Source organism: Nicotiana tabacum, chromosome 19 (genome assembly GCF_000715075.1).
Source record: "Nicotiana tabacum cultivar K326 chromosome 19, ASM71507v2, whole genome shotgun sequence".
In the NCBI taxonomy this organism is placed as follows: Eukaryota; Viridiplantae; Streptophyta; class Magnoliopsida; order Solanales; family Solanaceae; genus Nicotiana; species Nicotiana tabacum.
Genome location: NC_134098.1, coordinates 151097599 through 151118564, shown reverse-complemented (window position 1 = coordinate 151118564; position 20966 = coordinate 151097599). Strand labels below are relative to the sequence as shown.

At 39.3% G+C, this 20966-nt stretch overlaps 2 protein-coding genes across 2 annotated transcripts; one reads left to right on the top strand and one right to left on the bottom strand.

Annotated features, from left to right (window-relative positions):
• The first annotated feature begins 530 nt into the window (after positions 1 to 530).
• On the top strand, positions 531 to 2447 carry LOC107759514 (putative carbohydrate esterase At4g34215). The gene is made up of 3 exons (XM_016577477.2): positions 531 to 960; positions 1146 to 1338; positions 2235 to 2447. The coding sequence occupies exons 1-3, from the start codon at positions 533 to 535 to the stop codon at positions 2445 to 2447; spliced, it is 834 nt and encodes a 277-aa protein (XP_016432963.2). The 5' UTR covers positions 531 to 532.
• A 13147-nt stretch (positions 2448 to 15594) lies between these two features.
• On the bottom strand, positions 15595 to 20966 carry LOC107759517 (ATP synthase subunit O, mitochondrial). Its single transcript, XM_016577481.2, has 6 exons — positions 20727 to 20966; positions 20137 to 20184; positions 18761 to 19004; positions 16646 to 16758; positions 15955 to 16041; positions 15595 to 15867 (listed from the first exon to the last, which is right to left on the bottom strand). Exons 1-6 carry the CDS (start codon positions 20829 to 20831, stop codon positions 15748 to 15750), a joined length of 717 nt encoding a protein of 238 aa, XP_016432967.1. The 5' UTR covers positions 20832 to 20966; the 3' UTR covers positions 15595 to 15747.

Here is a 20966-nt window from a genome sequence, read left to right as displayed (position 1 = left end):
AATTAAAACAGATGCAAAATAGGAGTATTATCAAATATGGTTATACCATCATTCTTATCTGTTTCACACACATTAAAATTAGTTCTCATGTGAATTTAATTTTTCAAAGGGCATAACTAAATTCTCTTATAAATCACACTAATTTTATTTATTAAAATATTTTCCTGCTCCGTAACAAGAATCAATAACAGGAATGTATTTTTAGGACAAGAATTCACTATGATGAAAATTTTTAATCTTTTTCCTTTTAGTGTTTGTTTCTACAATTGGAAAGTCAATTGACATTAGAAGCCACGACGCTTTATGACTGCTTTCCAATTCCTTTATTGGAGATTGAATTAAAATTCTGTACTTCTTTGGCCTCCTGTGCAACTAAAGCAAATACTTATAAATCCAGTACTATATAATACCAGTCAAAAGCCGCCTCCTTTCCCTTTCCCATTTTTAATAAGTTCCCAAAATAAAAACATTTTTTCTTTTCTTAATTAAAAGATTATTCTTTGATTCTTGTATTCATCATCAATATAATTAAATGATGCAATCAAAAGATAGATATGAGAGACTAACTTTTTACTTAATACTTTTCGTGCTTTTAGCATATATCCTATGGGTAATGAATTGTACAATATCCGAAACTAAGCACAAAAAACAAATATTCATACTAGCCGGACAAAGTAACATGGCTGGACGAGGAGGGGTCGTTGAGAAAGTTTGGGATGGCTATGTACCACCGGAATGTCGCCGGAATCCGGCAATCCTCCGGCTAAATGGAAACTCAATATGGGAAGTAGCCCAAGAGCCTCTACATTACGACATTGACCTGAACAAGACTTGTGGTATAGGACCAACAATGGTGTTTGCCAATGATATCTTGGAGAAAGACCCTGAATTCGGGATCATAGGGTTAGTCCCTTGCGCCGCTGGAGGGACGAGCATCGATAAATGGTCACAGGGTTCCAGGTACACGTCTTATCTTGCTTTAACATATATTTGAATACAATCAGATGTAATTCTAGAGCGAGTTTTGCTGGTTCAATTGAATCATGTATAGATATAAGAGGGGAAAAAATGTTACGTTATTAGGAAATACATATAATAAGATCGGGTTCATTTGAAACTTACTAACTAGTGATATTTTTGTGAAGTCTATACAATGAAATGATTAAAAGAGCGAGAATAGCCGTGTATGGTGGTGGAACAATTAGAGCAATTCTTTGGTATCAAGGGGAAAGAGATACATTAACTTGGGAAGAAGCAAAGTCTTACAAGAGCAAATTGGAGAAACTTTGTCAGGACTTGCGTAGTGATTTGAACTCTCCATTGCTTCCTATTTTTCAGGTAAAAAATTGTTTTCCTTGTTCACTTAATGATATTTATTAATATAATAACCTTTTTGCTTTCACATGATGATTTGAATCTTAAAAAAATTAATGATCTACCGTTAATGGAAATTGAAAAAATTTTAACTGCCAAAATCATGTTGTATCACAATGAGCAAGACAACTTTAGTAGGAGTATATATTTTGACTAATTTCAGAAATTTGATTAGTTTTTTAAAATGTAATTATCTTAGTTTCCTCAAATTGACATGTTAACATCTACAAATGGACCACGTACGACGTAGAATCTGTTCTGTAAAATGTAACATTTGGTGGAAAAAAATATTATATGAAACACAATTAATATCCACGTTATGTCGTTATCTTTCAACTTAAACAAAGGTTGATGGCTATAATTATGATGATTAATTGTGGTATTAGGTGATAGTTGTGAGTCGGTAAAGTGGAGCTGATTTTTTTTTAAAAAAAAACAAATAGACTAGAGAAAATCATAAAGAAGCGTTAGTTGTGCAATAAATCTTTTTCCTTTATTTGTAAACCAGGAAATAATTTCTTGAGAAGACATTTACCAGAATTAGTCTAAACGAAAACTTGGCCAATTTTAATAATTTTCTTCCACACAAACATATGATTGCCGTAAAATTTCAAATTCCTATATATATTTAAAAGAGAGAATATTAATTTAACATTAGCCTTACAATTACAGTGATATCTTCTTTCTTTTAAGTGATTACATTAAGCATCCAATGTATATTCAAGAGCTAGTGATCGTGAAGAGTGAAATATTCATGTAAAATATTTATCCGTTTCATTGTTAATTTTCTATCAAAATTTAATATTATCATAAATTTGCCTATTTATGTGTATTTATTGATTTTTGCTATAATTGAATAGGTAGCCCTAGCTTCTGGACAAGGACGCTTTATTGAGGGGGTGAGAGAAGCCCAGCTTGGAATTAACCTTCCCAATGTAATTACTGTAGATGCTTTGGGCCTACCTTTGGAGCCAGATGGGCTACACCTTAGTACTCCAGCCCAAGTCCAACTTGGATATAAGTTGGCTCATGCATTTGTAAAAACCCATTATACATTGAAAACAACGCAATAGCACTCTTGTTCTTTTATTTTTACCTACTTCTTCATCTTTTCATCTTTCTTGGTGATCTTAAAAGATAGGGAAATTTTCATAATTACTGATGAAATAAAAAAAAAATCCAAAATCTACAACTATTAATTAAATAACATGTTCTGCAACATAACCATAGTAAATGTATAAAAGTTAACCCTCAAATACGGTAGATTTCCTATTAATTAGGAAACTGATTCTAAAAGTATGAAATTAAAACAAACACCTAAAAATAACGGAGTATCCTTATTTAGGGTAACATAAAGGAAATCAATATCAAATGTAGACAAATATTTCCTAAACAATCTCCTTCTCCTTTGCTGCCTTTTCAAGCTATAGTTATACGTATCTGCATTTCAACTCCAATATCGCCTTCTCCTTAAAATGATAGGGTATATTTATATTATATACGTATATGTCATCAATATATGTTTTACATTTGAAGTATCTATTTACATACGTGCAGTATACATAATATATATCATTTATATTAGCACCAATTGTTTACCCGAAAAATCGGATAATGCCAAATATATGTATGGTTCTAAGGATACGTAATATCCTTTGATACAAAGATAACAATACAAGTATTTTGACTATGGGAATGAGAATGATGAACAGAAAAAATGGATAGGACGAAATAAGTCGGGCACAAGGGAAAATCTTTGTCTGTAAGAAAGGGTCTATTGTTTTTTAATCTATCCAATGTGTGCAGTGTTTACAAGGATCCCCTTTTATAATAGAGGGTCATTACATTATTTATAACAAAAATAATAAAATAAAGCATATAGTGGAGAACCCATGATGATTTGTCTCTTTCTCGATTCCTGCTAAGATTCTCTCTCTTGGTCCGGTTGTAACGGCTCTTGTCTGTGAGCTCGATACTGGCTCAAACTCGATACTGGCTTGAACCCGTCACTGGGTCGGCCCTTCGGTCTTGGCTTGAGTTCGACCTTCGGGGTGGGCGTGATGCACTTCCAACCTCGAAGCAATACCTCGGGCTCGATAAGATTATCGAGCCGACTCCTCGAGCAGCCTTCGGACTTGAGGCTCGTTTATACCGTCTTCGGAGCTTATTGCCAAAATCCTACTCCGGTTTCTTGCCACTCGATCTCGATCGAACGTAGGAAAATCGAAATCTATTTTGACCGTATACAGATAGTCCCCTCGATTCTCATAAAGAATATGGTGAGAATCGACATGATCTTCGACGATTCAATCGGACAACAAGATGACGTTTTACCAGGGACCGGTTATGACGTATGCGATAGCTGTCCCATCGATTTAGTCTTTCAAGGTATTTAATGCTTGTCAGATGATGGTCGGCCATTTCTGATATTGAATCAGCGTGATGCGAGCCTATAAATAACCCTTCCATCTAACTTTTACCACTTTTACGCCTTCGCTTCTTCCAAATTCTCTTATCTTTTCCCTCTGTTATGTTACCCTAGAGCTATCTATACCAGAGTTTTGGTGTTGTCAATTTTTCATTTTCCTTTGTCTTTCTTCTTCTCATATCAATGACCAAAACTTCGAAAACTGTACCTCAGAAGGAGAAAGCTTCTTCTTCACGGACGTCCGGCGACAAGGCGCCGGCGGAGCCGTCCACCTATGACTACTTTTCCCGGCCCGTGCACTCTGAAGATCGATTTTAAGGTTAAGAATCCTTCATCTGTTCTGGGTCGATGCGAGCACGTGTCGATGTACATGTGCTCTATAACAGAGGGTCATCTCGAGGCCGTCAGAAAAGACTGCAACTGGGGTCCCGAGGTTGTATTGCAGATCCCATCTCCCGAAGAGAACGCCATCACTCATGTGGAGGGGTTTTTAAGTATTTATACTTATCCCTTCACGTTGGGACCCGTCGACCCGGTGATCATTAATTTCTGCAAAAGATATCAGGTCACCCTCGGTCAAATTCATCCCTCTTTATGGCGTATAGTGATCTTACTTCGCTTCTTCTATATCAAAGTCGGGGGGCTAGAATTTTCTCTGAATCACCTCATACGATTGTATCGGCCTCAAATCTTTCGCAGACTTTACCGTCGGGCATCGAAGGCTTTGATGTCGAGCATCGACGAAGACAAGGATCGGGGTTGGATGGGTCATTATATTCGGGTGAGGACTCGTGACCTTATTCCGAAAAAGAAGATGTCGTTCCCCGAGAAATGGAATTTCGATCGTAAGTGTTTCTTATTTGTTTTTCGTGTCTTTTCCCGATTTTTTCTGATGTCTTTCTCCGATATTCAGCTGCCCCTTGGATGCCACAAGCGGTACCTGACCTCGAGGACTGGGTTCGGAAGTTAGCTTCGACTTTCTCTTATGCCGAACGCGCTTGGCGTGATTTGGCTAAAGGTAGATGGGAGGTCAAGAACCATGGTAAGGTTTTGATTCTTATTTCCTTCGAAGTATTCTTTGTGTTCTATTTGTTATTGATTTCATTTCATGCAGGTGTAACCAAGGATGCCGCTTTGAGGCCTTCGAGCGGTGAAAGAAGAAAACAAGTCCCTAGTCCTGAAATCGAGGAAAGATAAGAAGCGAAGAGCTGCCTCTCGGTCAGAGGACCCCAAGCCCAAAACTCGGAGGGTGAGGAGGAAGGCAATTTCCCTTCTGATTGACTCGGTCCAACGACTAAGAGAAGAAGAAGAATAAGAAGAAGAAGAAAATAATGCCTCGGCTTTGGTGATCTGATCTGTGAAAGCTGTCGAGGTTGCTAGAGCTCCTGAGCCGATGGCGGCTGTATCGGTCGGGGTCGGTCCTGAAATCCCGAGTCTCAATCGGAGCACCCCGAGTGATTTGCTCGGGGTTATAACAGTGGGTCATTCGCCTTCTCTTCCAACCTTTTCCGAGGAGGCATTAAAGGAAGCTCGAGAATTGAAGACCCTCGATATGGGCGGAGGCTCTAGTGTAGGGGACCCTTTTCGGGATTGCTTCACTGGAGTCGATGATGCTTCTGATATTGGTGACACTTCTCTTCTGCTAGAAGAGGCCCAACGTTTTATTACCCGGGTAATGATTTTTCTACACTTGGTTTCTTTGTTCTTTTCCATACTTAACTTGTGTTTTTTTTTCTACTGTGCAGGCCATTAGTAGGTTTCGAGTCAATCTCAGTCAGTGTGATGCCGAGCTTCAGAAGGTCTCGGGTGAGAGAGACATCATGCGGCTTCTTTGCAGCCAAAAGGACGAGGCTATAAAGGACCTCCAAGCGGAAGGGGCCGAACTCGATAAGCAGGTGAGCCTCGTTCTATTAAAGTATAGGTCTGACTCAACTGCGGAAGTTAACCCTTCGTTATCTCAGCTGCAGCAAAAGGTTGAAAAGATCGGGTTACTTCGGGAAGAAGTCAATCAAATCAAAGCCAAATGTAATCGATGGAAAGAGACTATCGACCGCTTGGCTGCGGAAAAGGAAACCATTTTGACCAAATTACTATCGGCCGATGTTCAGCTTCGAAGCGTCAAGCAAAAGGGGTCGGCTCAGGCTAAGGGGATCGAGGAGCTTGAAACACGTCTTGCTGAGACCAAGGCGTAGGTTGAGTCGTCGAAAGTCATGGCGGATAAGTCCATTGCTGTGTATCGGGCCGATGCCGAGGCTGCTCAGATGGAGGCACGGGAGGCGGCGGATACTACCAACGCTCGAGCTCATTGGGTTGCCGAACTTGCTAAATGTAGGTCTTGGAGGGAGACCCTCGAAGAGATACACGCTCGAGGTTTCGAGCTTACCGAAGAGATAAAAAAGGATAAAGAGCTCGAAGATGAAGCTGAAGCCTTGCCTTCTGATGATGATGATGATGACGGTAGCAAGAGTGGATCCGAGGACGGTGAAGAGCCCGACAGAGAAGCGAACGCCCGTGAGGATGACCAGGAATCTTAGTTCTTAATTAATTTTTTGTATATCATGTAGACAATTCTGTATATATCACGCCAATCAATCATGTAGACAATTTTGTATATATACAACTTGGTCGACTTGTTTTTGTGAAGACTTTAATCAAATTTTGACTTCGTAGTCTCTATGATCGATCAATTGTTTTTTCATACTTGAAGTGATGTAGGCCTTAGGCTTGCTAGTTGAGTCAATGATTCGAACTTGAAGAAATATAGCTCTTAGGCGTGATGGTCGAGTGAGTGCTCACTCAATCTTAAAATGAAAGGAGCTTATAGGCTTATTAGCCGTCAAGTGAATGGTTCGAACTCGACGTAATATAGCCCTTAGGCGTAATGTTTGAGCGAACGTTTCTAGTTTAAAGTAATATAGCCCGTAGGCGTAATGGTCGAGTTAGTTCTTGCTCGAACTCGAAATCAACGTAGCCCGTAGGCTTATTAGTCGAGTGAATGTTTCGAACTCGAAGTAATGTAGCCCGTAGGCGTAATGATCGAGTGAGTGCTTGCTCGAACTCGAAATCAAAGTAGCCTGTGGGCTTATTAGTCGAGTGAATGTTTCGAACTCGAAGTAACGTAGCTCGTAGGCGTAATGGTCGAGTGAGTACTTGATCGAACTCGAAATCAAAGTAGCCCGTAGGCTTATTAGTCGTCGAATTTGTCTTGATTCTGATTGTGCAATAAATCTCAAAAATAGAGGAATTTTCTTGGACGTTGGTAAAGAGGGAGGACTTTCTTTGCAAGTCATTATACATGTGTTCACGTTTTGCGCCTGGGTTCGGGCCAACCTACATGAGCATGGTTCGTTTCGACCATTTGGCTCTACCAATTATTCTTATGGGAACCCTGTTGTTGCGAAATAATTTTCTTGCATCTGAACTCGATGTATTTGAGCGCCTACTGCCCTCCCAGTATTCGAGGTCGATTGTAAAGAGGCCTCGAATATTGTTGTAAGTGCAGCACGATCAATGGTTGCCTCATTAAAAACCTTGCCGGAAAACTCATTTGGGATAAAACCGGTCTAAGGGAAAAAGAGTACAACGCGTGCTTTCAAGCGGAAGATCCATCTTAGCTCTTGTTCAGACTCCTGCAGGGGTAAGTTTCGAAATGTAAATGAATATGGAAAGGTCGTACCTTAGCAGTAAAACCGTTTTAGATGTGATACATTCCAACTGCTTGATAACTGTTTGACGTTTTATAATGCCGAGCATGTACGATCCCTTTCCGACGTTCTCGAGCACCTCATATGGTCCTTCCCAATTTGGTCCTAGTTTTCCTTCGTTCGGATTTCGGGTATTGATGGTGACTTTTCTTAATACTAAGTCCCCGGGTTTGAAATGGCGGAGCTTGGTTCTTTGATTATAATATCTTTTGATTTGCTGCTTTTGAGCGGCCAATTGGACGAGAGCAGCTTCTCGTCTTCGGTCCGATAATTCGAGGCTGGTATTCATAGCCTCGTTATTTGATTCTTCCATCGTGAATCGAAATCTGGTACTGGGTTCACCGACTTCGACTGGTATCAATGCTTCGGACCCATATACTAAGTAGAATGGGGTCGCCCCCGTACTGGATTTCGATGTCGTCCGATATGCCCAAAGGACTTCGGGTAGGATTTCCCTCCATTTTCCTTTAGCATCGTTCAACCTCTTCTTTAGGTTTTGAATGATAGTTTTGTTCGTTGATTCGGCATGTCCGTTCCCACTCGGATGTCATGGCGTTGATAGTATCCTTCTCATTTTGTGATCTTCGAAGAATTTTGTTACTTTGCTGCCAACGAATTGTTTCCCATTGTCTCATACTATTTCAGCGGGTATCCCAAATCGGCATACGATGTGATCCTAAATAAAGTCTAGAACTTCTTTCTCTCTTATTTTCTCGAACGCCTGCGCTTCAACCCATTTAGAAAAATAGTCAGCCATAAATAAAATGAATTTAGCTTTACCTGGGGTCGATGGCAGAGGGCCAACGATATCCATTCCCCATTTCATGAACGGCCATGGGGATAGGACTGAGTGAAGTTGTTCTCCGGGTTGATGGATCATTGGCGCAAACCTTTGACATTTGCCGCATTTTCGAACAAATTCCTTCGCATCTTTGTCCATAGTGATCCAATAATACCCTGCTTTGATTATTTTTCGAACTAATGTATCGGCACCGGAGTGATTCCCACAAGTGCCCTCGTGCACTTCCCGTAGGATGTAATCGGTACCTCCTGGGCCCAAGCATACTACTAATGGCCCATCGAATGTCCTTCGATATAGCTTTCCGTCGGAAGCCAACGTGAATCGAGCTGCTCTAGTCCGTAGGGCCCTGGAATCTTTAGGGTCCGATGGGAGTTTTCCGCTCTTTAAGTATTCAATATACTTATTTCTCCAATCCCAGGTTAAGCTTGTCGAATTTATCTCTGCGTGACCGTCTTTGATTACAGATCCCGAAAGCTGAACGACAGTCCCCGAGCTCAAGTCATCTACCTCGACCGACGATCCCAAATTTGCAAGCGCATCGACCTCATTATTCCGTTCTCGTGGAACATGTTGTATAGTCCATTGTTTGAAATGGTGCAAAGTGACAAGCAGTTTGTCTAAATACCTTTGCATTCTACCTTCTCATACTTCGAAGGTTTTGTTTACTTGACTCACCACCAGTAAAGAGTCATAATTAGCTTCGATGACTTCTGCTCCCAAGTTTCTATCTAGCTCGAGACCTGCAATCATGGCTTCATACTCGACCTCGTTGTTAGTCAACCTGATAGTTTTAATAGATTTCCTAATAGTGTTACCCATGGGAGATTTCAAAACTATGCCTAGTCCGGACCCTTTTACGTTCGAGGCTCCGTCCATAAAAAGGGTCCATACCCCCGATGATGTACCCGATTTCAACAGGAGTTCTTTTTCGACTTCGGGTACGAGGGTTGGCGTGAAATCGGCCACGAAGTCTGCTAAAATTTGAGACTTGATGGTCGTACGGGGTTTATATTCGATATCATACCCACTGAGTTCGACGGCCCATTTGGCCAATCGGCCTGATAGTTCGGGCTTGTGCAAAATATTACGAAGTGGGTAGGTGGCTAATACGCATATGGGGTGACATTGAAAGTACGGTCTTAACTTTCTAGAGGCGCTTATCAGTGCAAGCGCCAATTTTTCTAGGTGTGGATACCTGGTTTCTGCTTCTCCTAAGGTCCGACTTATATAATAAACGGAAAATTGAGTACCTTGCTCTTCTCGAACTAGGACACTGCTTACGGCAACTTCCGATACTGCCAAGTACAAGCAAAGATTTTCGTCTGTTTTTGGAGTGTGAAGAAGTGGGGGGCTCGATAGATATCGTTTTAGTTCCTCTAATTCTTGTTGGCATTCCGGTGTCCAAGCGAAATCGTTCTTCTTTTTGAGTAGAGAGAAAAACTTGTGACTTCGATCTGATGATCTCGAAATGAATCGGCCTAAGGCTACAATCCGTCCAGTTAGCTTTTGTATAGCTTTCACGCTGTCCACGATGGCGATGTCTTCGATGGCCTTGATTTTTTCGGGGTTAATCTCGATTCCCCAATTTGACACCATGAAGCCGAGGAACTTGCCCGAGCCGACCCCGAATGCACATTTTTTGGGTTTGAGCTTCATGTTGTATTTCCTCAAAATATCGAATGTTTCCTGCAAATGGGCTAAATGGTCCTCTGCGCGCAGGAATTTGACTAGCATGTCATCAATATAAACTTCCAATGATTTACCTATTTGTTCTTCGAACATTTTATTTACTAGGCGTTGGTAAGTAGCCCCTGCATTTTTTAGTCCGTAGGGCATCACATTATAGCAATATGTTCCATATTTGGTGACAAACGAAGTCTTTTCCTGGTCCTCCGAGTTCATCTGGATTTGATTATACCCGGAATAGACATAAAAAAAAGTGAGGATCTCGTGTTCGGCCATGGCATCGATTATGCGATCGATATATGGCAGCGGAAAGGAATCTATGGGGAATGCTTTGTTCAAATCTTTATAGTCCACACACATTCTAAGTTTGCTCCCTTTTTTAGGCACTACAACTACATTGGCTAACCATTCGGGATATTTCACCTCCCGAATGGACCCTATCTTGAGAAATTTGGTTACCTCATCCTTTATGAATGCGTGCTTTTCCTCGGACTGGGGTCTTCATTTTTGCTTCATCGGTCTGAACCTAGGGTCCAAGCTTAACCGATGCATCGTTATGTCCGGTGGGATCCCTGTTATATCTAAATGGGACCAGGAAAAAAAATCAATGTTATCGATAAGAAATCGAACAAGTTTTTTCCTGAGTTCGGGGCTCAACCCCGTCCCCAGGTATACCTTTCGTTCGGGCCAATGTTCGATAAGTGTGATTTGCTCCAGTTCCTCAATTGTTGATTTGGTGGCGTCGGAATCATCAAGGATCGAGGGATCCTCTGATCATCATCTTATTCGATCTTCTGGTTATCTGGCTAGGTCGAAACCGACATCTGTGATTGCTATTTGGCATTCCGTAATCTTGAGTCCGAGATTGCTTTTCCCTTACAATTGATGTTTTAGTGTGTTTAAGCGCCGATCACTGAGGGGTATCGACACCACTGATGATTATGTGAATGACGTGCTGCGATTCCTCTTGCTCGTTTTGCTTGCCGAAATCCTTATTTTTAAAATGATTCTTCGCCCTATCACTCAGAAATTCCCGAAGGTGCCCTTTGTTAAATAAGTGGGCTACTTCCTCTCTTAATTGCCTACAATCATCCGTTCTGTGGCCATGGGTGCCATGATATTTGCACATTTGATTGGGATTCCTTTGGGCAGGATCAGTCTGCATGGGTCGAGGCCATTTAGTGTATTTGATGCATCCGATAGCCAACACGATGGTGGATGCATCAACGCTGAAGTTATACTCTGATAACCGAGGTACTTCTATAGGATTGGAATATTTATCAAATCCTCTCTTGCTCATAAGTCCTCGATAATTTTGCCCTCGATCAATCCTTCGATTGTTCCGAACTGTATTGCGTGCCGAACCGTTGTTTATCCGATCTACGACGTACGGTTGGTATCAGTCTCTGTTCGACCTTTGTTCTCTGTCGATCTCCCTTTGGCTTTTAGTAGTTGTCCTGCTCTGATGCGCGGGTCCGTACGGAGCTCTCAACTGATCATCCTCGACCCTAATTTTCGATTGATATCGGTCGTGTATATCTGCCCAAGTTATTGCTGGATACTCGATCAAATTTTGTTTCAGCCGACGTGATGCTGTCGAACTTAGTTCGTTCAACCCTTGGGTGAAAGATTGTACGGCCCAATCGTCTATGACCGGTGGCAATTCCATGCGTTCCATTTAAAATTGGGATACGAATTCCCTCAGCATTTCATTACCCCTTTGATTTACTTTGAAGAGGTCTGATTTCCTTATTGCAACCTTTATGGCACCAGCATGTGCCTTTACGAACGAATCTGCTAACATGGCAAAAGAATCAATGGAATTTGGTGGTAAATTGTGATACCAGATCATTGCTCCCAAGAGGGTCTCCCCGAACTTTTTCAACAACACGGATTCGATCTCATCGTCCTCCAAGTCGTTACCTTTGATGGCACATCTGTAAGAGGTGACATGTTCGTTAGGATCGATCGTACCGTTATATTTGGAAATTTCGGGCATACGAAATTTCTTGGGGATTGGCTTTAGGGCCGCACTCGAGGGAAAAGGCTTTTGTATGCATTTTTTCGAATCAAACCCTTTTATCATTGGTGGAGCCCCAGGGATTTGATCGACCCTGGCATTGTATGTTTCCACTCTCTTGTCATTGGCTTCGACTCTTTTTGTGAGTTCCTCGAGCAATTTAGTAATTTCGGGAGCGGTCCTCGATTCTTGCTCGTTTGATTTTACTATGGCGGGTTCCGTTCTGGGGGTGATTTCTTGAAGCGGATTGGAATCTGGCCTGCTCTGTATATGAGTTTGGCTCTGTAACTGAGCTATCGCTACTTGTTGGGCTTGTAGCATCTCAAAGATCATACGCAAGCTAGCCCCGATTTTCCTCGCGTTATGGGTGTCTCGGGCTACGGATCGAGTACCGCCCTGAATGCTTCTTTCCGGTTTGGAATGCTGATGCGCCTCTAGAGCTATTTGTGAATTGACAGTTGTTGGTTTCATCTTGAAGGCCGGCTTCGTGGTCGATAGGTAAAGCCATTGCTGATTTGAAGTTGTAAGCTGGTGTGTACTGTAGGTTTATATCAAACAATTACCGTTATCCTTAGCCCTACGGTGGGCGCCAAACTGCTTACCCGAAAAATCGGATAATGCCAAATATATGTATGGTTCTAAGGATACGTAATATCCTTTGATACAAAGATAACAATACAAGTATTTTGACTATGAGAATGAGAATGATGAACAGAAAAAATGGATAGGACAAAGTAAGTCGGGCACAAGGGGAAATCTTTGTCTGTAAGAAAGGGTCTGTTGTTTTTCAATCTATCCAATGTGTGCAGTGTTTACAAGGATCCCCTTTTATAATAGAGGGTCATTATATTATTTATAACAAAAATAATAAAATAAATCATATAGTGGAGAACCCATGATAATTTGCCTCTTCCTCGATTCGTGCCAAGATTCTCTCTCTTGGTGCGGTTGTAACGGCTCTTGTCTGTGAGCTCGATACTGGGTCGGCCCTTCGGTCTTGGCTTGAGTTCGACCTTCGGGGTGGGCGTGATGCACTTCTGACCTCGAAGTAATGCCTCGAGCTCGATAAGATTATCGAGTCGACTCCTCGCAGCCTTCGGACTCGAGGTTCGTTTATACCGTCTTCGGAGCTTATTGCCAAAATCTTACTCCGGTTTCTTGCCACTCGATCTCGATCGAACGTAGGAAAACCGAAATCTATTTTGACCGTATACACCAATATATACCATTTATTCATTATATATATATATAGAGAGAGAAGGTAAGGAAGTAATATCATTGATTGAAAGACAATTCAATATTCTAGAATAAAGGAGATGGAGAGTTGAAGAACAAATTTATATTCCTCCGCCAGTGAACTTAAACGAAGCCTAGCGAAGTTAAGTCCTAAAACTTTTATTCCATGGCCCGTAAAGACCATGAAAATAGTTGAAATCACCACTATTTGAAAAAAAAAATGAAAAATCAAGTTTAAATCTATTAATTTGGACTGGGTTCGATAGTACTCACAAGAATGAAACCCACATCGATAAGCTCTTAAAAAAAACCTTGAAATCCCAACTGAAGGGATTGTGGCAGCAGCACCACGTCGGTGTTAATTGGATTCAAGTATGAAGTAGATATTGAATGGGATAGAAAATTTGATAAATTTGAAGTAAAAGAAATCCCTAATTCTATGTTAAGTGGAGGTACTTTTAAGGAGAATTTTAGATAATTATGCATTTACTATTCTCATAATTGTAATCACAATCACTATTTTCACGTTTTAAATGAGATATTTAAGGAATATAAAAGTGGTATAGAAGTTAAAAAAATTATATTAAACTGTATATACTGTAATTATTTTAAGATAGTTGTAACTCTTATAAATAACTCTTCAAAACGTTGTATTCCGGGTGAATTTCTCTAAAAGATATCGCTAAAATTTACAAGTCTATCCACTTTGGGATCAATTTCAGGCTTTTCCGGTCTGAAGTTGAAGAAAAAAATTTAGTCTGAAGTGTAATGCATTTAAGGCTAATTAAGTCTAAAGTGCAAAAATTGCACTTAAAAATACACTTAACACCAAATAAGTTTGAAGTACAACAAATATTTTCATCCACTTAAGAATCATTCTCAAATTGTTTAGTAGTTCCTAACAAGAACTAGTCGAATTGTTTAGTAGTTCATTGTTTAGGCGAATTGTTTAGTAGTTCATTGTTTAGCCGAATTGTTTAGTAGTTCCTAACAAGAACTAGTCAAATTGTTTAGTAGTTTCTTGTTTTGATATGTTGGCGGCTAGTTGTTTACATCATTTGTATGTCATTTTTTGATTTAGTAACAAATATAAATGTCGTATGACAATGCATAGGTTCAGATCATTTAACTCTATAAAAGCATACAGGCAGGGGGAACGAGGGAACAGAACTACTAGTTTTTTTTTGTTCCTGATGCAAAATAGAGCAGCCTCGATCGTAAAATAGGTCTGAAGTAAAAAAATTACACTTAAAATGTATTTAAGGTTAAATAGGTTTAAAGTACAATCAATGTTTCAAATAAGTCCGAAGTGCAAATTACCCAGAAATAAAAACTTGTTCTTCGAATTTCAACAATCCAACACACGATTCAACACCTAAATCTACTCCGAATGGTCTCAAAGTTGAAACATGACCTCAAAATATCATAAAGAGCAAACCTCAATCATCAATTTGTCAAAACAACAAATCTAACAAATTTATTTTGCAATTAAGAAGAAGAAACCTAGTTGTAGCAAAGAAAGGAGTGTCACAACAACTCACTACCGTAAAACAACATAAACCACTTTAAAACTTGCTCACAAATACCATATAAATTCATCGTCACATTTGTTTTCACATCGCCTAAGGAGGAAGATTCCTGAACTGGTCTGTACTTTGAGTACTAGTTAAATTTTTCTATAAAAAAAATTGGTACAAATTAAATGTGGTGACCAAATAGGTTGCCCCGTGAAATTTTTACCGCTAAAATCAGGAGAAATTTGATCTTATTTCTCACTCTTGTTTACAAGTGAAAAAATAGATTTAATATATACTATCACTTCAATCTACCTCTTAACCGTAGTAACTAATTCGATTCGGTGTGATTAATTTTCTTTTACCTCCTCAACTCTTAAGAATAAATTGATCATGATCTCGAAATGTAAAGATGACAGAGTCCAAAAACTTATTTGATAATAATCACTTTTGTAAATAGGAAAAAGGAAGTAGCTTTTGTAACATATAGCATTGCGTTTTACGGAGCCCTTCCTCCAAAGGCCAAAACAAGAGATTATGAATTTGCCAAGCTACACAGACTGGAGCTCTTAATGGTGTGAAATAACTCGAAAGATTTTACAAGCAAAGCTTAGTTGTTAATGGAGAGAATAATTGCACTCAAACAATGGAGAGGATTCACGGGTAATTTTAGAGAAAGGAATATATTCTTGTATTCCTCTTTTACCCTCATAGAAAATTTTAAAAAGTGAATAAATTATTTTGCAAGGAAATAAAGAAATTAGAGTACAAATCATAAAAGAAAAAAAGGACAGTGCAAATCTCAAAAAAGGGGTGCAAAATGCAACAAATGATCATGATCAGGGTTTTCCTTTGGAAAATTCAAATGTGAAGTACGCTTTTATTTGCAAGAAACAGAAGAACACTGTATGAAAAAGAAACACTTCAAGCAGTTCAAATAAAGAGGATGTTCATCTTCAGCTAAAACCACAACAGGGACGTGATCAAAAGTTGAGAGGTTCCTTCAAGAGTCTCTCCATCTGGCGTGCCCTAGTCCTTATCGACATGTCAAAAACTTTCTGCCCAAATTCTATCACAAGCCCACCAAGAATACTAGGATCAATCTGTAACAAGAATGGAAATAACATCATAAGCAGATGCAGCTTTTATTGTTAAGAATTTACCAAATAATTATCAGTATCATAATGTACCTTCTGTTCAATGTTCACCTTCTTCCCTTTTCCCATCACGTCTTGCAATGTCTCCTTCAATTCTTTCTCCTCTTCGGGAGGAAGAGGCTGGGTAAAGAAAACAAAAGATACAATAATCAGATATTTAACTACGAGAAAATAACAAACTACAATAATCAGATAAAGTAACATATTCTGACTACTGTCAAAATTAAAATCTTGTATCAAAAACAGCGGTTAACCACCCCAATCCATGAGGGTGCAAGAGAGCCGGGGAAGCAAGAAAGAATTCAACTCAAAGCATCCAGCATTACATCACTGAAAATAATGAAGGGTCCCGACTAATAATGACTATACACATTGAAATATTAGAATAGAACTACCCATGGTAGAATAGAATTGGATGTCATTTTGTAGTCACATTAAAAGTGCAGATATATTGACTTTTGAAGCAAACTGCAGTGACCCTATCTTTCTGCAGTAGAAAAGAGTTGCTTCACAACAATCTTTCAAGAGTCACCATAAGCAGTTTATAAGCAACTTCATACTGCTTTCATCCTCCTAATTTGAGTTTCAGTTACTCTTCAAAGAACCATTAAATAAATACCATGTCGAAAACATAGTTGATAGCCTTGCCAAATTATATAAAAAGACCGAATGATAAGGATCTAAATTCGAAATCAAACTTTTAGTTCAGAATAGGTGAACTTACAATAACAGTTGTTACAGTGGCTTTAAGCTCCCCCTTGTGTGCCATGGTTAACTCTGCAAACCTTTTTGCTATGGCATCAATATGTTTCAGCCTCCCATTTTCGGCCAAAACAACTAGAAATACACAGGTGAAAGAGAATGTCAGACAAATATAAATTGAACATAAACAGAAGGAGAATACTACCCAAGCAGATTAATAAAAAGCTCAAACACACATGCTTAGATACCACATGACAATAAAAAACAAAGAGATGAACGATGAAATCTTAGTGGTTGTGAAAGTCTGATCTCTATATCAAACATAGCAACCACTGAGAAAAGGCAATAGTAAGTCAAAATTCTGCCAAAAAGAAATATAACTTAGCAGCTTATCCTTAATCATCCTAATGTACACTACCGGGACGCCGCTAACCTCCATGCACCACCTCCCTCGGGACTTTATTGTACGCTTTTTCAAGGTCAATGAACACCATATGCAAGTCCTTCTTACTCTCCCTATACTGCTCCACTAATCTCCTCACCAGATGGATAGCTTCCATCGTCGAACGACCCGGCATGAATTCGAACTGGTTTTTGGAAATAGACATGCTCTTCCTCACAGAGTGGTGGTTCGACCAACCCTGCTGTATGGGACGGAGTGTTGGCCAGTCAAAAGCTCTCATGTGCAGAAGATGAAAGTAGCAAAAGCATTGACGCTCCTGTTAGGAGGTGTGTGAGGTTGACCATGGTGGATTTGAGAAGAGATCGAGGCAGACCTAAGAAGTAATGGGGAGAGGTGATTAGGCATGACATGGCGCGGCTTCAGCTCACTGAGGACATGACCCTTGATAGGAGGGTGTGGAGGTCGAGGATTAGAGTAGAAGGTTAGTAGGTAGTTGAGAGTTTCCCCCTTTCTTATCAGTAGCACACATGTACCTTTCTTTTTCACGCAATGTGATTTTATGTCTACGGCATCCCCATTTAACACATTCCATCATCATGGTTTTTTCTTTCTAAGCCGAGGGTCTATTGGAAACAGCCTCTCTACCTTCACTAGGTAGGGGTAAGGTCTGCGTACACACTACGCTCCCCAGACCCCACATGTGGGAGTATATTGGGTATGTTGTTGTTGCATCATCATGGTTTTCTCTGACAAGGAGGAAGAACTATTCCTGAAGCAATGAAAAAGTAGGAAAAAAGTGGAAATTCCCAAGTAACTAGAAAGCCATAAATGACAAACAGATACCAGAATAAAAAGAAAAGTTCAAAAAAATTGTACTTGCAGTATGGCTTGAGGAAAGCATGATATGGACAAGGGTTAATATAAATAAGTTGTAAAGTTTGCAAATTAGCATAGGGGCAGTACAGGGATTCTGAATGACGATGGACCACATTTCTACCACATTTGGGAGAAATGATCAAGGTCAAGACTCTAGTTGCATTATTGTTTGGTTACCTCATATTATATGTTTTGCACAACTAAATAAAAACTAAAATAAGTATAACAAAATACCCCACATGCAGCTTAGCATTCAGGAATAAGAAAAGAATTGAGAATGCTACCACTATATCCATAAAAACCACTCTACCACAAATAAAAATTAATATATATAGGCCAGTTGTAGTTCAATGCGAGACTAATATTCTAATTGTACACACGAATCCTACTAAACAAATGAAAAGGAATGTATCTTCTGGATTGTCTTGTTTGGCTCAAGCATTAATCTGAAGGGGTACAATGTTGAAGGGGTGAAACTACAAATCTACAATGCGAATTTCCAAAAGATATACACCAAACCTAATCACAAATCACCTACTCCCTTTCCCCCCAACGAAGTAAAAGAGAACACCTGAACTGATAACAGAGGAAGCCTCAGTTTCCAGTGTGAAGAGATGACCATGCAGCTAGGAAAATAAATTCCAACAAATAGTGACATCGAAGAAGAATTTATAATTTGCTAGTTAGATTAACATCGATCAAAGGAACTCGCATCCTATGAAACAGAATATAGATACCAAATTGATGTGAATCTTCGAGTAATAAAACAACCAATCGACCGGGATCAAAATATTGAAGCAGAATCTAATTTCAAAAAATGAGATTTTTTCCAGAAATAACAATATAATTTTATCATACCCAAGAAGTTCCTTGTGAGATCTCCAAATTTAGCCTGTGCACAGATGTCACTTATGGCCTTCACTCTTGTATCTGTAGGCACAGAGAGATCCTTCATAAACTGAGAAAATTTAGGACTTTTCTTTGAAGCCTCAATAAGGTCCAAAATCTCGGACTCGACCTTCTCTAATGCACTAGCTTTTACAGCTGCGATGTACAAAGCTGAGGCATAATTTCCAGAAACCCCATACATCGTCACAGGAACCTAAAACATCATAGAAGCAAAAGATGTTAACAGATGTAAGACTTGTATTCCTTGCTTTGGTAAAAGTATCCATTTCTTAGCATCTCTTAGGTTGAAGACAATATGAAAGAAAGAAAATGATGTAATTGCTTCAAGTGACAGAGATTGATACGTATTTCGAATTTAAACTTAAATTCACAAACAGGAAGAGAGATGAGCAATCAAAAACAAAAGGTCTTTCGACATTCCGTACAATTGGTAAGAATGAACTGGTCCAAGACATAAATAATTGACAGGAGAACAAGGATGTTTTGAACTTTATGGCTAATAACCAACCCCGACAACCATAGTATTCTACAACAATAATGAGAAGATTGACGTTGATTCTCGGTCAACCAATTATGTGGGATTATTAACATGGTCAAAAATTGACTTCTACTCTTGAAATAATCCACACCATTTCTGCGGCTGAGCACTTCTGTAAACACTTTTCAGAAAGTATACCAATTCTATAAGACAGACTTATTGGACTTGGCAGCGAAAAGACAAACACAACCACCAGGAGCACATGGGAGAAAAGCATTAGATCATGCTATCCATTGCCAAAGGAATCACCAAATGGAGGCATTAATTTAACAGAAACGAGCAGCGTGCCAAAAAGAAAAAGTTATGTTCATCCTTCATTTGAAAAAAAGGTCAGTACTTTTACATGCGAGATACTTTATCCTATTAATACAAGTGAGCTCAAAATTTGCTAACTCAGATGATTTCTAACCAATAGACACCAAGTTGGTGTCAAATGACAATATACAGTGTGAATTTACATCCAACCTTCAAAAAGAAAGGGGTTGAATTTTGCTTGAAGATATCGATAACTTCTCTAATAAATTCAAGAAAGGCCGAAGGGCTCCAACTTAGATTTGAAATCAAAGATGCAGTCATGCAGATACCAATTTGAGGATTTGAGGTACCCAATTGGTTCAATATTCATTTAATTCAGGGTAGGAATGCTATGCTTTTGGCAGCAATAAGTGGCATATTGAATGATTCAACTTGAAACTTCAGAACATTCATCACTCTCAAGTAAGAAAAACTATCTCAGAAACATATATTGAACACACAAATACAACTACAATCTCATAGGATTACTAACCTTAACTTTTTGCTCTTTGGCTGGGGCAGTAGCATAATTCCTTGACAACTGCAAATAAAATGACAACCATATATTAAATAAAATAAAAAACAGGCCACTTTACCAGATTGCAACAGAATGGACACTTTTAATAGTCCTGTGAAAAGAAAAGCGATTCAGCAATACTTTAAATTGGATGTGCTTATGCAGTGTGCACATTCAAAGATTTCTCTTCTCAAGTAGTTCGAGTGTAAATAAAACAGAACTACCAATGGTTCCAACAGGATATTCAATACGATAATCGCACCAAAATAGTCGACCCTAAGCTGCAAAGATAAATCTATTTCCTTCAATATCATTTTCAATTTTAAAAGAACGAAAAAAACTGCTACAAAGGTTTCCACGTACTACGGTTTGTTCTGACGGCATATATATAACCCAATAACAACATTCAGCCATTTCATATAAATCAAAAAAAATCTAATTTCAAGTCAAAAATCATTTCAAGAATCTAAAATCAAAATACAGATCAAAGCAAAACCCAGCAAATACAAACAAATCAGAAATATCAAAGACCAAAATTAGGTCTCATATCTGATAACAATGAATACCTCATGATCGGAGAGGAGTGCGGGATAAAGAGCGGATCTTGAATCGGAGCAAAGGGCTTTGCGGAGGAGAGGGAGCGTGGATCTAACTCGCGCTGCCATTGCCATCGCAAGAGAATCTTTTCTTCGACGCCGGTTTGTTTTCACCAGAGATTAATGGGCTTTGTAGTGTTGAAAATGGCTGAGTGAGGGTTAGGGGTAGAGAGTCTCGAGGAGGCTGTGATTTTACTGGCTCAACATTTC

Excerpts from the sequence above, each read along its gene's own strand:
- LOC107759514 (XM_016577477.2), top strand. The coding sequence starts at position 533 with ATGATGCAATCAAAAGATAGATATGAGAGACTAACTTTTTACTTAATA. Across the intron at positions 961-1,145 it reads AAATGGTCACAGGGTTCCAG|TCTATACAATGAAATGATTA; the intron begins GTACACGTCTTA and ends ATTTTTGTGAAG. Across the intron at positions 1,339-2,234 it reads CATTGCTTCCTATTTTTCAG|GTAGCCCTAGCTTCTGGACA; the intron begins GTAAAAAATTGT and ends ATAATTGAATAG.
- LOC107759517 (XM_016577481.2), bottom strand. The coding sequence starts at position 20,831 with ATGGCAATGGCAGCGCGAGTTAGATCCACGCTCCCTCTCCTCCGCAAA. Across the intron at positions 20,185-20,726 it reads CACTCCTCTCCGATCATGAG|TTGTCAAGGAATTATGCTAC; the intron begins GTATTCATTGTT and ends TTTTATTTGCAG. Across the intron at positions 15,868-15,954 it reads AGGTGAACATTGAACAGAAG|ATTGATCCTAGTATTCTTGG; the intron begins GTACATTATGAT and ends TTCTTGTTACAG.